General features: G+C 32.3%; 1 protein-coding gene across 18 annotated transcripts in view; it reads left to right on the top strand.

Moving 5' to 3' along the window:
* The window catches only part of ERC2 (ELKS/RAB6-interacting/CAST family member 2), a 556,650-nt gene that overhangs the window by 418,919 nt on the left and 118,552 nt on the right, over positions 1-19,179 (top strand). For all 18 annotated transcript variants that reach the window (XR_011100132.1, XR_011100130.1, XR_011100127.1 and 15 more), the window contains one exon: positions 2,762-2,896. Coding sequence is in view for 2 of the 18 variants with exons in the window: in XM_068694082.1 (XP_068550183.1) it covers positions 2,762-2,896 (135 nt within the window). In the remaining 16 variants the exon portion in view is untranslated. The remainder of the gene's footprint in view (positions 1-2,761; positions 2,897-19,179) is intronic.

Here is a 19,179-nt window from a genome sequence, read left to right as displayed (position 1 = left end):
TTTCCTATTTCTTATACGTTTTGCTTCCAGAATAGGACAACTAAAAGAACCCTACTGCAGCATTAACAGTTTCTTTGTGCAGATTTTACTGCAATCTGGCATCCAAAAGGAGGAAACATTAGAAGTAGTTTATTTATATTTCAGCACCAAATTAGAAAGATGACATCATTCATTTACAGTTCTTATCCCATGACACGTCTAATCTCCAACACCTCATTACAGGGGACACTTTTAGGATTGCATATATCATCTTGTTTAACTTTTGCATTCTTTTATGGAATACAGTTGAAAGGTAGGAAATTTAAGGCTGTTCATTGATAAGAAAATAAACTAATAAAATCTTAGGAGCTTCCCCAAAGAGGCAGGATATTACAGTGTTTACAGTAAGTGGGTTATTATTTGTCTATTAGTTCTCCATCTTTTCCACTCTTGTTCAAAAAGCCATTCTCTTTGAACGTGAAGGCAAACAGGCTAACTATGAATCACATTGATTTTTTTTTTTATTTTTTGTAAAATCAGTAGAAATTCATAACTGAAATTAATACAGGTCTATGCTCCTCTCTTATCCATGATGGAGAAAATGGAATGATCACAACTGTGCAGAAAATAGTGTTAAAAGACATGAAAAAAAAACCATATAGTTCCAGCGCAATTCCTGTTTGAAAGAATCTACTACTTGAGCTGTGGAGGAAATCTACATGTATTCTGTAACCCACTGAGAAGATGCTCTTCTATTGCTATAGGGATGCCTATAAAGAGTCTAACAGTGGCTAAAGCATGCACACATACCATCTGCGACTGTTCCTCTATCTTGTTTTATTATATTATGAATGCCTTATGATTATTTTTTTTCTAATCTTAACTTGAACTCAGTGCAAGTGCCTTCCTATAAAGTAGTTTGTCTCCCTAATCGTGGCAATGTGAGGTGCTTGAGAAGCATTATGGTAGTTCAAAATAAAATTAATTGCTAATTAATTAATAATTAGCAATAATTAATAACCTTAGGATTTTGATTTAACCCTGTGGCTCATAGTTTTCCTCGCATTAGATTCTGTTATTTTGGAATATTTTGTAATAATATTTAGTTTTCTCTATCTCTCTCTCTTTTTTTTTTCTTTCAGAAATCTTTTCTACTTCAGCAAATTCATTAAAATGAGGGAATTTAATGGCAATATTTTAGTTTTTACATTTTCTATTTATTAATTTATTAAATCAGTGAAATTTTCCAAACGGAGATATGGTATGCAATTGTTCTCATAGGATAATCCATTTAGGAAGTAAATTTACCACATACTATCCCATGGACATTTTCAGGTGGAATACAGCAAGACCTGCTAGCATAGGAATATAACCAAATAAATGACTCGTGTTTAAATTCATCTGTTTAATTTGGACCTTTGGAACTGATTAGTTTGGAGAAAATCCTGGGGTAATGTGTTTTGACAGCATCCTCATTGGAGTTAATATGCATCCTGCCACCTTGGAGTGTGGGTAGAACTGTGACTTTTTGCAATTGACTTCAGACTCTTATCTTTAATGTCCTCCAAAGTGTCTATGTGCAAAGTAGACATGTTTGTGCATGACCTACTCAAGTGGTGTCCTCATAGAAATTGACACAAAGTAGATAATGCTTCTTCAAGTGCAACCTTTCCCCTACAGAAAAATTGTGTCAGGGTTAAGATTAGTTTTTTGAAGATGACATTAAATGTCTTTAGACTGCAATCTTCCTTTCAGCCATCTACTTAATACTAATTGTATATGCCTTGAATTGATTCTTCAAATTTTGGAAGAGGTCTTTGAGAGCTGATGGCATTTTCTTCTTGGTTTTGTCAATGTAAGTAAGTAAAACTTGATTAGAAGTTAACAAAGTTAACAAGTTTGCCTGAGACAGCTTTCAGTGCTACTAACAGAAAAAAAAAAAAAAAAAAAAAAAAAAAAAAAAAAAGTGCTGTTTCCACTGGTATTGGGCAAGTAGGTAGTAAGATAGTCTTGGTTCTATGACTAAGGTTTGGGATATTCCAGTCTGCATATTTCATGGTATGGAATAGTTGTAATACTAATAAAGGGCAATGATATGTCTCGTTACCTCATGGTGACATCAATTTTATTATCTGGATGAGGCGGTAGCTTAAGCATAGATCTTGTTTTAAAGATTTATATCTAAGACTTACTTTAATTTGGTCCCATAATCACTTATTTGTCTAAGTGTCTGTGTCTGCATCAATTAGACTCAAGATTATTTTAATTTACTGTTTAGCAGGGTGATCCTGGCATACAACTAAAAATATAGATAATATTTAGCTTTTAGCATAACTATTCATTATTGTTGTTGACTTGCAGTAGATAAGTGTAAATATTTCAAGAACACATAATATTTCTGTTGGTGAATTTTTGCAAGTTAATTAGTGAGACATAGTAATAGGTTGAAGAAAAAAAAAGACATGTTCTAAAATATTAAATTTAGAGAAGTTGAATGTCTTTGTTGACGCCCTTCAAACACAACATCCTTGATCATATCCTTTCCCAACTTCTTTGTGCAATTCTATATACGTGAAAACTGAGACAGATGTGTTCACATGCTTTGTTATCTTTTTCTATTTCTGTTTCCTTTTCTTCATGATCCAGCAGGCCTGACTTCTACTGTTAGATCCTTGCAGCTACCGAAAAAAGAGTGAAGGAAGAGCTAAGATCTTGCCAAAACAAGTATTGAATTAATATATTCCAGCATGTAATAAATTGTCTCACTTTACATCCTAAATAGACACAAAACAGAATGAAACTGATGGCAGATAACTATGATGACGACCATCACCACTACCACCACCATCACCACCACCACCATCACCGATCGCCTGGGAGGCCACAACACTCCAACCACAGACCTTCTCCAGATCAGGTCAGTCGCCTTTTCTCAACTTCAGTTTTACACTTTTACTATTTTGGTATTTCAATGTGAAGCAAATATTCCAAAGAAATAATGAGCAATATGTTCTTTGAACAGAAATTAATAGCTCTGGTATTTATTTCCATGCCTGAAAGAATCTAAACATTTTGACTTTTTGTCTGGTGCCTTATATTTCTCTTCTCTGTCTTTTTTAAAAGTTTCACAGCTATTTTCAGCATTTCATAATTCAACTTTTAGAGTACAAAAGCAGTGGAAATTCTCATAACTAGAGTGATTTCAGAAGTATTCACTTTGGGGATTATTTATTTATTTATTTAAAGTAAATGTATAAAATTATGCAGCTTTTCCCTCTGCCAACTTGTAAACCCCTAGTTCTAAACTGTTTGTGAATGTATTTTTCTGTTGAAGCTATCAAATATCAGGTATAGTTTAAAATCAAGTGATACATTTTTAACTAGGCATGATAAACAAAATTTCAAGATGTTTTAGTTTAAAAATGCATAATGATTCAATATTCTTCTTTTTATAATATTATCCTTTTTAGGGTCCTGTGTTACAGGGCTGTGTAATAAAATGCTCTTCTAATGTCTGTTGATTGAGAAAGGTGGCATTGTTCAATTGCGAATGGAACAATGGGAACTAGGAACCATTTTCCCCAGTAGAAAAACAATCCCTAAGCCCAACACTGTTTTGATTTTGTAAATTTCAATATTTGTATACAAATTTTAAACATCTAAAACATATTTTTTATTTTTTTTTTACAAAACTCATTTGTTTTTAGTGGTTGTAGTTTAGAACATTAATGAAAGTTAAGTGAAAAGTAAAATGCAGAACTATTAAAACAAGTTGATCGTCACAGTTTTAAAGTAATAACAGTTATACAATACATTTTTGGAATTAAGAGGTCATGATGTTCTGTGGTTTATTAGCATTGCAACTGTCCTTTTTAATAATGCAGCACGGTTTTTCACATAATGTTGCTATTCCTTTGGTAGGAAGAATTTTGCTACATGTCCAGTGTGCAACCTCAATTTTATTTTTAGATGGTTTTGAAACAGATGTTTCTGAACAGAAAATGCTAGACCTCTTAATTTTGGAAGACCAGATCCACCAAAAACTATGTGTCTATTTTAATTTTATACTTATAATATTGATAATAATGGTATTATTGCTATTATTAACAATTATGTATTGCTATATTTATTATTATAATAGTATAGTTAATAGTTACATTAAGTTATCATAACATTATAGTATTGAAAACAATTGAATTATTTATTCATCATGTAATTCTGTAAATTACACATTATATTTGTGTATATCCACACCAAAATAGTATTTCATATTCTAGTGGCAACTTAATCTGTTCCTTCAAATCACCTTCTGCCAGCAGCCATGTTTTTATGGTCCTTTATTAAGTATCTGCATCAGATGCTCAACAATTTGTTATAGTATAGAATAATGTGTGTGTACATGAATGTGTGTATGTATGTAAAAAAAATGCCACACTACAGGGAATACGAATGAAAGAAACTAGCCCTAGGAGATGAAATTTCAAGAAACAAACATCTATTTTGAAATTAAAATATACATGTAAGCCATGCTGCCAGTATGTCAGATGTTTTCAGCTGCTAATAGGCGACACTATTCCATTTCAAATTTTAAATTGCTTTGTATGGTGAACTTGTCAGTTATGGATGGATGCCCTCCTGAAGATGACGTTCAAACTTTAAGATAGACTTCTTTTCGTGACTTTACTCTCTTTAGCAATGGGTGAGAGTTGAAAACTGTACAAGTCTGGGGAGGAACTTAGTCAGAATAGGACAAGGAAGAAAGGTATTCATATATGGATATAGCTAGAGTTGGAAAAAACAATCTTTAGAAGCAAATAACTCTTTTCCAGATAGGGAACCCCGGGGGAAAACAAAAAAATATATATTTTTTCTTCTATAAAAAATCCTTTTGTGCTGTTAAATTCATTCATAAGTTCATAATGCGTGGGCTGAAATAAAAGGAAAAAAACAAACGGTGGCAAAGTTACAACTGAGAAGTGTGATATACTACTTGGTCTGGAATAGGAGACAAATAGACAAATTAAGCTTTTTTAGGATGACCACTAGAGCTCTGCTAGCAGCAGGAACTGGTATGTACAAGAAAGATCAATTTATTGAATACCAGCTGAAAAACAAACAAACAGAAAAAAAACATCAAAACTGAAATAACACAAAACCTAGACAACATAACATGTTCTTGGAACATGTTAAGAACTTTCAGAAAGAAAACTTTCAAAGAATATTAGGGACAACAAGTACTATCTAGTTGTAGTTCTGATTCTGATTAACAGAGATAAGTTGGCTGACTATATATAAGATAAGGCAAAATATTCTAAAAATGACCATGAAATAAAAAATGTTTTGGCTTTTTGCAAGAAACAGAATGAAGGCAAGATGTGTGGGGAAAGGAAAGGAAAGGAAAGGAAAGGAAAGGAAAGGAAAGGAAAGGAAAGGAAAGGAAAGGAAAGGAAAGGAAAGGAAAGGAAAGGAAAGGAAAGGAAAGGAAAGGAAAGGAAAGGAAAGGAAAGGAAAGGAAAGGAAAGGAAAGGAAAGGAAAGGAAAGGAAAGACTACCTCTATGTTACAAGCTAACATTTAGTGAAAGAGACTCTTTTTAATGCACAATAGCAGGTTATTCAGAGAAAAGAACAGATAAGAAACATTTAAAAAAAAAATCTGTATCAAAACTTCTTCAAGAATGGATAAAAAAAATAAAAATTATGAATGATGGAAATGGGTGCATGATTAAAAATAAAGTAGACAAGTATAAAGAAGGTATAAAAGGTAAATAGGGATGCAATCAAAAATACTAATATACAAATAACTAATAATAATAACTAGCAAAAGAATGAAAAGCAGCAAGAAAAAAAACTATAAATATAGCAAAAAGGGCAACCTTTCTTGAAAAAGACACAAGTTGTTTATGCTTGTGTGTTCTGGACCTTTTAAGTCTTAGTTTTATAAAAACAACAACAACAACAAAACTAAAAATCTTTAATAAATTTAATAGTAACTTTGCTATTTAGTGCAGTTATACAACAAGACACACTTTTCAGGGAAAAATGAGGGATTAAACAATCTGTAAATAAAATAGTTGCGTTCCCATTGGGTGAAGCCAATATATTTTGTTGTAGAGATTATAAAATATTAGCTGAAGTAGTCTCTGAACTATCTATGATTGTATTCAACAACTCTTATGTTGGACAAAAGGGACCCTAGGAGGATAAAGGCAAACAGTACTTTACAAGTAAAACATATGGAGATTGATTAATCACTTTATTTTGGATACTGAAAAAATTATGGAATAAATTATTTATCAGTGAGTCAATAGAAACCCAGTAGTCTCTTTACTGTTAATTTTCAATAACTTGGTGTCTGTATCAGACTGCATGATGTTATCTACCTCTCTCTATATATCTATCTATCCTAATGTTTATCAAATCATGTTATGCTTGTTTTGCTGTTATTTTTCCTAAAAGTTACCTGATCATTTCCTAATCACATAAATCAACCTGATAGTTGATTACTATAATAAAACAGATAAGCTAGTCTTAAGTTGCATTCTTGAAGGTATGAAATGATGTATCTCTATGCACTCATTTTGTTCTTGCACTCTTTTCTAGGTGACAGTTTTGGACCACAGTCTAAAACAGGATGCAGGTCTAGGTGGCCCTTGTATAGCATGGCCATTCTAACTTTAGTCTGTATTTGTCAAGGACGAAGTATGCCAGGCAAATCTAATTTCCTTTCATATGGCTAACTGGCTTTGTGGCTAAAGAAGAAAATAGTAGCTGTGAAATACTTTAAATTTATAAGGCTTTGACACTGTACTATCATGTATTTGTAATAACTAGGAGAGTAAAATGCATTACAATAATAAAAGCTATAACAATAAATAATATAATTTTAATTGAATTATGCATGAAATCAGCATGGAATGGTTGCACAACTGATATAAATGTATATATAAATATAATTTTACATTTTTAAATACATTTAAATACAATTTTAAATAATATATTTTACATATGTTTACATATACATTTATAATGTATATGTAAATATATGTAAAAAATGTCAGTTACTCATTGTCAGACAGCAGGGATATTTGCAGCAGGATGCTAAGAAGTCTGTCCTTTATCCACTTTTGTGGAGTATTTTTTTAGAAATTATTTCAGTGATTAAATAGGAAGAATACATTTATTGTTGGTAATGAACGAAGCTGCAAGAAACTGCAGATATAGTAGGAGCAGATAACTTGCTCAATAAACTGCTCCAGTCTCAATAAAAAGCTCAAGTCTTAACAAACTGGAGAGAAAGTCTGAAATGAGTAAGCTGAAGTTCAGTAAAAAGAAGTCCATTTAGAAGAGAAACTTCACATGTACTGAGTCAATAGAATGGCAAAAGAAATATAATCTGGATTGAAAGCAGTATATGCCAACAATGGAATACCATTGCAATGAAGTTAGATCTAATTCTGTAATGGGATGTAATGCTGGAAAAGAAGCAGGAAGTAATTATTCTGTTCTTTTGAGCACTGGTGAGACCTCATCTGAAAATCTATATACGGTTGTGCTTTAAGATAGACAAATTGGAAAGGGACAAAAGGAGAGCAATAAGAATGATAGGAGTTTTAGAAAACACGACCTATGAGGAAAGCTTAAAGAACTGGGTTTGTTTAGTCTAGAAAGTATTAAGGGCGAGTTGTAAGTCTTCTAATAAGTAAAATGTTCTTGTAAAGAAGACGATGATCAATTGTGTTCCAGTGCCCACTGTAGAAAGACTAGGAGTGGTAAATTTAATTCTTACCAAGAATAACTAGGTTAGCCATTTAAAAAACAAACAAAACAAAAAAACAAACAAAACAAAACAACACATCTTTTTAACTATGTGTGTAACAAATCTGTAAGTTGAAAGAAACATGAACGTTCTTTAATGTGGATGTAATAGAAACTACTTTCTTGAAAATTTTGAGGAACGGGTTAGACAAATATCTGTTGCACATGATAACAGCTTTACTTATTCTTGTATTGGTGCAATGAGCTTGGATGAGATGTTCTCTTGAAGTACTGCCATTATTAATTTTCCAGACTGTGAACAGTGGATTAACCTAGCAAATGTTTAATTGTAAGGCAAACAAATACAAGTTTCATAGCAAAATCCTGGCTGCATAGTCTTTCTGAGAACAGCAAAGTCAATGATAAGTATGAGTGATCTCAAGTAATTGCTTTAGCTTATGTTTTTCTATAATAATAATAATAATAATAATAATAATAATAATAATAATAATAATAATAATAATAATAATAATAATAATAATAATAATAATAATAATAAACAATAACAATAATAATAATAATAATAAAGTATTATATAATAATAATAAAATAACAATATATATAACAATAATTTAATAACAATAAATATAACGATAATAATAATAATTGTTGTTATTATTATTGTTTACTATGTTGTATTATTTAGCATTCCATACAGCAGGTTTTTTTTTTAACAGCAATTTGATTGCCATGTGCCACGCAAACCTGTATTTTCCATTCAATAGTGTATTAAACGCAAATTCTAGATATGTGGTTTTTGGTGACTGTGGTCCAACCCACTGCTGATGGTGTGAAACCACAGAGCAAATTGGGAAAATAATAAACTTGCAAATGATCACAAGACATTTTTTATTTTGTAAGGAAAAAATGATGTGGTGTTGTAACATAAATGCTATTTAATTTTGTGCATGTTAGGGAAGGTTTTTGAAAATTTTCTCAGAAATCCCAGAGAAGGAAGAGGCAGTTGAACATGCAAGGTTAATGTTGAAATATTTCCCATTTCTGTGAATAATATTGGATTTTCTAATTTAGCATTGCTACACTGATGTAAAGAAATACTTGTATGATATGAGATATGGTGGTAAAAGTATGTGCATGTGTATTTTAATACATATTTTTAAGGAAGAAGAAGATGTTTTGCACTTACTGATGTAAAGTGCTGTGACTCTGTACCCCCTTTAAAGAGGGTGGTGTATCACCAGTCTCTTGGAAGAAAATTATATATAAATAAGAAATAAATATATAATAATAAATATATATAAATAATATATATATAACCTACTGGAAGCAGGAATACTTTTTGTGTGTGCTATTTGGTTCAGCTATTGATATTTTGTTTTTATGATCATGATTTCATTATAATTGTTATTCAATTTCATATTCATCTATGGGCATCATGCAGCATCATAGTTCTAGAATTAGAAATAGGGTCTCCAAATTCTCTTGAAGGAATTGGTTGTGCACTGTTTTCAGGTATAATAGATGTAACAAGCTTTTTCTCTTTTTATGTGATTAGGTCTTCTGTCTGCTGCTAGGGAACAAAACCAGGTTTTCAACCACTTCTTGCCTCTATCTCCTCTTTTTTCACAATGCTGTTCAGAGAGAGATATAAGTTGGAAATCTATTTTGCCTCTGGACCTTAAGTCTGGGGAACATACGAAAACTTTATAAGCAGTAGGATGATTCTAACTCTCCTCTGCCCATACATATAGTCACGTTACAGGGACTCACAATGTGTTCCCTTGTTATGTTGGTACATCCGATTTTTACTTGATATAAACAAATTTCCATGAAGTGAGTGCTGCTATATCAGTAACACTGCAATTTTAACCATTTTACCAGTCTTTAAAAAAGGATAAAAAAAAAGAAAAAACAAAACTAAAAATGATAAGAAACAGTAAAAAAATAAAATTTTGCAGTTTTGCACTACAAATTTAAATTTATTCTCTTCAGTTTGGGTTTGAGAGTTGGCAAACTTTCTTAAATTTCACCTGAAAATATTTTGGCAGTCGGTGGGTATCCTGGAGTGTGGGTAATCCACACTCCAGGATTATCCAGGATAATCCAGTCTTCTTAGCAAGAATAAGAGCTTAATTTAATAAACATTCTGTGCTAGCTTCAGTTTTCAAGGGGTTGCAATATGTAGCCTGTTGTAGAGTGCATTACAGTAATGTAATCTGTATTTTTGCATCTGGAACAGACAAAAAGCATATCTAGATAAATTTGAACTTCTAGATTTAGAAACCATCCTGCCCAATAGCCTAGACGACATCACAAAGCTTACTGTTCAACTTCCCAGCTCTCTTTACTTCTCACTTCTAAACGCTTACCCTTTTTCCTCAATAACTTTTTCCCTGGGCCCCTTTTGCCAATGTCATCCTTCAGTTTTCCTCCTTGTATTGAAAATATTGTCGAGGAAGTGCCTGTCTGTATCACACAAGTGAACATGCTCTTGAAGCGAAGTGATGTTACTGAATAAAGTTGATAGAAATAGGCACAATATTATTTCCTACTAAAGGTGCCTTTCTGTACTGCACTCCTTTTGTCTTGTCTTTTACTTTCAGAATTGTAACAAATAGAGAATGCTGTCTCAGAAACCACAAGCCTGGTCAAATTGAGACATCTCATTCCCTTTTGGTTTTGTAATCTCAGACTCCTTTCTGCCCTTCCAAATTTGTATAGTATCCTGACTTGGAGAATGATAGACCACAGTCACTCATATTCGCTTACTATTAATTTCCCTTGGCATTTTACATTTCTTGGTATCTCTGAAACATTCTTTAAATTATTGTCACGTATGACAGATCTCCAGCTCTAGAATGGTCTCCACATAAAAAAACAGCATTCTTTTGCTATCACCCAGGTCTTTATTGTTAAGATTCATGACATCTCTTCTGTGTGGTTAAAAGGTCCTGAGTTCAAGTTGCTGTTCGTGGACTACGTGGTACAAAATGTACTTAATTATTTAAATTAAAAACAGGATCTCTCTATAAAAAAGGGAATTAGAAGAAGTTATGTAGGTAAGCTGGGACATTTATGTTTCTAGGCTATACTTCAGTTAGTTTGACAGTATTCTTACTATGAAGTTATATATTTGAGAGGACATATGAAGAATTTGATTCTGTGTCCACACAGTTGAAGACTAAAGGTAAGACATCCAAAAAATTTTCATACTTTAGGACTTCATTGCCAATCCTGATGACTATATAAACTATCAAATCTTCTTACTGCTTAAAGAACTGGAGATTTTGAGAGATATAAAATGCAAGGTGTTTCTCATTTCATGAATTCCAAAGTTGTTGTTCAGTCAAAGTTGTATGCTTCACTTCATGATCACCAAGGCTACAAATTTATTTTATGATGACAGATGATATTGTCATAAAAAGGATTTAGATTTTGAGAAAGTATCAATATCATAAGCTGTGCTATAAAACTGTAAGATCTCTCTGTTTTCCAGAAATTTGGCCCTGTTCTTAAAAGCTGTAATTGAGGATGGAATGTCATGTGGTGGTGTATGCATGTAGCCTGTCCTTTTACATCTTTTTAATCCATTTTTGATGGCACTTATACAAGGCAGTTGTGGTTAGAGATAGATAATTACAAACTCACAATCATAATTTCTATTATTCTGTTTTTCTGAAATCTCAGCAAAGAGGCCAAAGATATTGTTCAAGGTTTCTGAACTATCCTTTTATCAAAAGGAAAAGTCCTCCTCACTAAGACAGTGATGCAACAGTGTGTATCCATGAACTTTCTGTTAATAACATTCTCCAGTAAGGAAGTCAACTTGTTTTTAAAGAACTGTCTATCTGATATCTGTCTTAGTATTAAATCCACATAGTTTTAAAAATCTTTTCTTGTTAATTTGAAAAAAGAAATTGAATGCAGTGATGCGTGAAACTTAACAGTATAACTGTTATAAAATAGTAGTGTACCACTTCTTTTTGCAAGTTTTAGAAGACCTTGTGCTGTTAGTGTTTATTGATTTGTGAAGTGGTGACTGATCTTGGAAACAGCTCATCAGCTGGAACTGCTAAATATTCTTGAAGTTGCTGAAAGAAAAAATGTGAAAAACACTACAGTTCAGATGAGTTTCTGTTTGAGGTGGATGACTTTGAAATCAGAGCCATAGGACTGTTGAACAATGATTGTTATTTTAGTGTCTGGATCCTGATTGGCAAATCACTGTATTGATCCATATATAATTTTAAAGGAAAAGAGTACATGCTACTTTGTTTATTTTGGCAGCCCTGGCTATTAACACAATGCCTTATATACTGTGGCAATACTGGAATGTTGCCAACCTTAAGACTCCTGAATAGGCCCCAGGAATATTGAAAAGGATTTGTCTTTCAAACAAAAACAGAACAAAACACAAAGCCCACAACTTTAGAAGGTGAGCAAACAGAACAACAACGAAAGGTTATTTAGGTTGTTTTAGCTTATTCAAATGACCATGATTATTTGAAAACTGTGAAATTCTTCACATTTCCTTAGACCATGAATAGAAAGTCCAATCGCAGCAGAAGATCAGTGTGTATGGAAAACTGAAATGTCATCTTAGGGACATTTCTGCAACATCAAAACTTTGTCTTTCAGTTGTTTGGAAAAGAAACAAAACTAAGGGGAAAACCCTAAAGTACCAGTGTTATAGTGTATAAAAGAAGTGATATGATATATAGCTGTTTAATGCAGTAAATCAGAATTATTGGCTCCTTCCCTGACCCAGATTTTGTTTAATATTCTGTGTTTCTTTATTCTGTATGTTTATACCTTGTATTTGGGCAGGTGTGGGCTTGCTCTTGTCTGTTCACTAAATGTACATGAGCTTGTTCTGCTGGTGCCTCAAGCTTCAAGGAAGCACGCAATTGTATTAGTACAGTGCTGAGCCTCCACTAAGCTCATTGGAGTCACATGGATTTATTTAATTTAGGAATCTGGGCAGGGCAAGGTTTGCTTCTTGGTACATTCAGTATAAACAATCCCAGGCATATCCACTGTAAATAACTAGCATTGTGCTGAATTAATTGCTACTTACAGATCTAAGAAGTACTGTGCAAATTAGTCACATAAATACTCTCACATTTTTAAGTATTTCCTCTAATTTTTCATCTTTGCTATGCATATTCTCCCTCTGGAACAAAAAACTTGTGATTCACATCACAGAGTGTTGAGACATGTTGAAGTGAATGCAATAAAATCCTATTTATATCCTGGTCACACTTAAAAAGTCAGTTCTCCTATTAAATTGTATGCAGGTATCATAGCTATATTGTTTATTATAAACATGTTCCTAAATGGAAAATGCTTTTCTTCTAATTAGGATGTTGTTTTTGTTTAGAATTTCCCAGAACCAATAAGTCTTATCATATGGTCATTCTAATAGATACAAGATTTTTGCCTCTGATATCTAGCAAAGTATTTCTATCTACTTTAACCTAAAAAGAAAATCACTGTTTTTCCATAGAAACTTGCAGCCCAGATTTTAAGGATAATGAGAGGGGTTTCAGACATAAATTTCTTTGTAGATTGCATCATACCTGTGATGGAGAAAAAGAAAGAGCCTTGAAATTTGAGAGTCTGCTCCAAGTTGGAATTTGTCTTTCAGGGCTTCTCTAGTCCTTAGTTTTGGTATATTACCATTTACAGTTACAAACTTCATGTTCAAAGTTTCTTGTTATTTATATAAAAGCCAATAGAAATGTGTAATATTTATGAATACTTTTGTTTTTTTTTTCTACCTCTTAATTGTAATTATATTGTATCCAGATGAATTTTCTAATACCTTTTAATTATATTAAATTCATAATTTGACTAAGAGGCCAGCTAAACTAGTATTAAAAGTAACAAGTAGAATGCAGGTTTTGCTGTCTATGATACCTCCAGGAGGTGGATTTTGTACATTGAAAAGTTATACCTCTCCTTTGCTTACAGAAATTAATTTGTTTTATGTTATGAAGTTTAATGTGATATAATGTATATGTACTGCTCAGTATGTATATTTATATATATATACATATATATTTATATGTTAACTTTGCAGTCTTTTCCACATATGGAAGAATTTTTTGAGATCATATTTAGCTATAGACACCTCTCCCCCACACTTCCCCTGGATGTGCATGTTAGAATATACAACACTTATATAGAGGTTTACATTTATCTTATATTTTTTACTAGAAAAAATAGCTGCTACCATCATAATCTAAAATAGGTTTTTTACACCAGATGAGAGAGCCAGAAATCCATTTCTGGAAGACAGTAACTTGATAACAAAAGTTGCATATCTGGCACTGGCTACTTAAGTGAGATAACATGTCACAGGCTTTCACTACAAAGGGGACCATAAATTTTTGCATTGCAAATCTGATTTCACGGACCACTTCTTGTAAGAAGCATTGAGTTTCTGCTTCATCTAGTGATAAAGCTTTAAAATGTATTAGTATCTGGTGAAATATCTTATTCATGTTAATGCTAGTCTGGGTGTTGTAAAGAAACCAACTACCTTCTGCCTACCTTCATCACCAGTATTTATGTTTGACTGTAACTTAACTATATACAATTGGAACAAATGGTGAGATGGACTTTATGGTCATTTTCATAACTAGATGATGCACCAGTGACCAGGATGATGCAGTTGTGACCACTTCTGTTATGGTTAGGTTTGAAAACAGGCCTGTGACATAAATCCATATTACTGAAGCAATTTTTAATATTTATTCAACTGTTTGAATATATGAATGAAACATAAAATACAGAGCTTCGAAAATTCTGCCCGTTCATTTGAATGAATCCACTGTTAGTCTTTCTCCTTTCCACTTACATGCTCACTGCTTCAAATCATTCATGCATAAAACTCTTCTGTAGTCAGTTGTTCCATATATGGACAGTTTATGAGATTAGTCCTCAGCTGTGTTTGCTCCTGTATGTTTCCAAGAAATCGAGTAGCAGATGAAAGTCTCTCTAAGCTCTAAAAGATTCTGATTTTAGGGTAAGTTCTTGAATTGAAAGAAATATTATTACTTAGCAGGTAGATTTCTGGAAATCAAATTTCTGGAAATCAAATTCTGGAAAACAAATTCTGGAAAACAAATGGAAATTAATATCTGGAAATGTCATTGTTTGCTGTAAGTAGGACAGTTTCACAGTCCAGAGTCAGCAGTTACATGCTTAATGACCCATTAATAGCCACAGATAATAAGAAGAGTAGGATAAATCTATCATCAGAAAGTTAGTTCAAGAGATGTGCAGGTTATCACTGGATTTATTTAACTCAAGTTAAGGTATTAATTCTTAGCATGCCGGCATATGAAAGGGAAAAATGATGAGCCTTGTCAGGAAGGGTCTTCTGTTTGTGGGAAGAGAGCCAGAAAAGCTAAACTCATAAAGTTTTAAATGTTGCCTGTGTTGCAAAAGTTTTTGTATAAAAGGAAATTAGGATTTTTGATTTTTTTTTTTAATTTATTTAAATAACTGATTTTATAAATATATTTGCATGCCATAAATGTGAGGGGATGTGCAGTACTTCAATTTCATTGATGTATTTTCCGTCTGCTTCTTGAGTCAAATTCACTGTCTTCTTCACATCAGATAACCAAATTTTATACCAGAGGGGCTGACAGTAATACAGAATTTTGCAGTCTTGGAGTACGTATACATTAGAGTTCTAGTTATGATCAAGATTACATATTTTGAGGAAAACTCTTGATTATTCCTACTTACTGCACTGTGGTTTGTAACCAGAAGCAGTTTTGGAGTGGACACAATGAATTCCTTTTTGAAGAAGTTTATCTGAAAGATGCATTTCAGGAGGTCACCCACCACAGTTCAATGCTAATGGAAATTCAGTCTTGGAGCAAAATTAATCCAGAATACCCCCCAAGATACATATATTGTAGAGATACCACTTTCAGTACCAGTTGTATTTCTCTGTAGATCTGTTTTTATTGCAACACAACACTAAATATAACTTCTTGCAACTATTTTGCATTCACTGGTAATAAAGGGTATGCTATGTGCAGAGTAGTTATGAATAGGAATATAATTTCTGGTATCTGATATATTACAATTTGTTATCTACATGATCTAATTAGCTACATGATCTAATTATCATGTAGATGATAATTACAGTTATCCTTTGTTTCTAACCTGATGTATAATGTATCCCATTTTATCTAAAGGCCAGTGTGGCAAATTTACTACTGAAACTGAGGAACCATAAAGAACTGAAGGCTGAGAAAGATACCTGCAAAACTTGTGTTGAGCTACACTTCTGTACTAAAACAAAAGACATCTGTATACAAGCTCTCAACACCTTTGTATAGTGTTTTCAAAGCACTGTTTTCTAAGTTCCTAATCTTGTGATTTTGAAGGCAGCTGACTTTTTGATTTTATGTTTTGTAGCAATTGGATAAGAACAGTAAATTCTATGTAGTGACAGGAGATGTTTCTTTTTAAGATGCTGAGCAAATATGGTAAGTAGCACACAGAAAAGACTAGCAAAAGGATTGCACAAAATCATCACAATCAATCACAATTAGTAATCTATAAATAGTTCAAAATAATCTATAAATAGTTAATTTGCAGTGGTTTTCATAGTATTTGAGAGTCTAAATTAAGTCTAAATTAAAGGCTTGCATGTCAGTTCTAAAAATACAAGGCAATCAATATCATAAATAGTTTGAATTCATAATAATTTTACAATAATTATCAATTCAAATGGTGTTTCTTGACTTTTCTTCCCTTTTTGAATGTCTTTAATTCAGATTTTGCTTTGCAGTTTCTGACATTGAGCTGCTATTCTTGACCCTATAAACCAATGAAAGATCCAAGTTTAAAAAGCAGTTAATGTACACAAACATTAATCAAAAAATGCTTGATCATAGTTCATAGTTTATTGTTTGAAATAGCCACAGATTAATGATTCTGTAGGATACACACTGATATGAAAGACTAAGCATTCTGCTGGAAACCTCTGATCCGATGTTAATAAATGATAAGGCATAATTGCAGCTTTTATTTTGCTTCACAGTGCGTCAAGACTGCAAAAATAGGTAATGAATATAATTTGTTTCAGAACATCAGTGAATAATTTTTTATTCTTCTACATCATCTGTTTCTGCTGAGGTACCAAACCGTAGCTTCTTGATATAATAGATTGTTTATTAAAACAGTGAATACTACAATCTTACTTCTTATGTGACTTTTATCCAGGGCCTTTAGGTACTTGTGTTTGTCCGTACAGCAAAATCTGTAAAATCTGTAGCACTAAAATGATTTATGCCATTAAACATTCACTCCTGAAACTGTAACGGGCAGAAGAATGACAAGGATAGTTGAGTCTTATAACTTCCATCCGATGCACTGGAAGGAAGTGGTGCAGGCTTGAGCACAACCCCTCTGCATAATGGCAATAGAGTTTGTTTAATATTCCATGAAGATCTATATTTGTGCATTCTAGATTTCTAGCTTCTGTTATATTAAAAAAGTGACAGCATGAAATTATGGTGCTCTGCTTTACCTTTTTTTTTTTTTTTTTTTTTTAATGAAAATGAAAGCTGACAGGAGTAGGAGCTGTAGGAGTTTTATTTTTTACCTCAACTATAATGAAGCATCAAGTATTTTTAGGTCAGTGCATTACATGGCACCAATATGTGACATAATTAACTAGACAATATGACGTGTTAGGTTATGAAAGGGTAGACTTTATTGATGGGGATGGTAGGTTGGTGACATCTACATAGGTTAGTGGAAGTCTTAAAATGCTATTTGTCATCTATAAATAATTAGGATGTGAAATTGTAGATGAGGTAAGAGCAAGTTTTCAGGGGTAGGTATAAATCAAGAGAGAATGTTACATAGATAAAAGTTTTTAAAACCTGACACTATGTTGAGATTGGTCTTGGGTTGCTTTTAGTATTAAGAATTTTAAATCAAGTGAGTGTTTTTTTCTGTTTGGTTGTCTGTCAAAACAGATCACAGTGTTTTGTTTTTTTTTTTTAATGAATTTCCGAATCATTAAAATTGTAAAATTTGTAATAAGCTCTTTGTGTACAGAATAAGATCAGGGTGCAGAAATTCTCACTAAAACAGATGTGTGAAAAAAAGGATGGAACAGGATTTTTGTTAATTTTATATATTAAAGATGAAGTGAGTCATGATCATAATCTGGACCAAACCATTCAATAATTTCATCATTAAATCTGTAATTTGGGGGGAATTATTTTGAATACTGCTAATCATATCTTTTATGAATTATCTCAGTCTTGATATAAAAGCTGCATGATCCAGAATTGATGTGCTATTGAAAAATATTTACCACATTTCCAGTTTATGTTCTATAGGTCTCTTCTTTTCTCTAGCAGAAAAACAAACAAACAAACAAACAAAACTTTCTGCTTTTCTGTATCAGATCAGGGGTTCTGAAATAAATAAATTTGGGATGAGAATAGGTATCTGCAGGTCCCTGTCCTTCTCCAGTAACACTCATTCTATACAGAGCTAATTTTACTGACAAAATATATTGGGGAAAATAATAAAATGCTTTACAGAAATCTCAACATATTATTTAAAAAAAAAATAATATCAAAAAAACTCTTTATGTAATTAAAGAAGGTAGAAAGTTATTTTGACAGGACCAGTACTCAATAAAATAATGTTGATGAACATTATAGCTTTTAATTTATTCCTTATTGTATGTGAGGATCAATGTCAAACTATATAGTCTGTAATTTCATGTAATACTCTTAAAGTATTTGACAAGGCTTGATCTGTCAACTCTTCTAGAACCCTGACAAAAAGAGAGATCACACAGATAACTGAAGTGAAAATGAATATTAGGCTATTTGGAGAATTATAATATAGTAAACAGCAAAAGAGATGAACATAGTATGTTCCCAAATGAGCCCTTCTAACTGAGTTGCCCTTTTTTGTTGATTCCTGCTATTTTTAAAGGTATCACCAAAGATTAACCTAATGCATTTTGTTAGTGAAATAGGATCAAACTGCTCAGTGGAAAAGAAATCCTTCAGTCTTTCTTCAACCTTTACTCTGGAAAAACCCCTGTGAACTTCAAAGTTAATTCAATTAACATTAGTAGGTCTGAATAACAGTTAGTCCTGCAGAATTCATGAGGAAGGACTCATATTTTCAGTGAGGAGAATTGAGCTCATTGGAAGTTTAACATAATTTGTCCCTTTTTTTCCAAAAATAAGTAAGAATATTCAGGGCTTACTTTGCTTTGCTTTACTTTGCGTTGTAGTGTGCAGACCATATAACTAAGATGTGTTCAAAGTTAACTGTAAAAAATTAACCCACATTTCTTCCATGTTAAATGATAGCTAAGTTTATAGTGGACTGTCAGATTTCTTTACTTAATTCAGCAA

Source organism: Anas acuta, chromosome 11 (genome assembly GCF_963932015.1).
Source record: "Anas acuta chromosome 11, bAnaAcu1.1, whole genome shotgun sequence".
Lineage (NCBI taxonomy): Eukaryota > Metazoa > Chordata > Aves > Anseriformes > Anatidae > Anas > Anas acuta.
The sequence above is the reverse complement of the archived record's forward strand: the minus strand, read 5'-3'. Positions and strand labels throughout refer to the sequence as shown.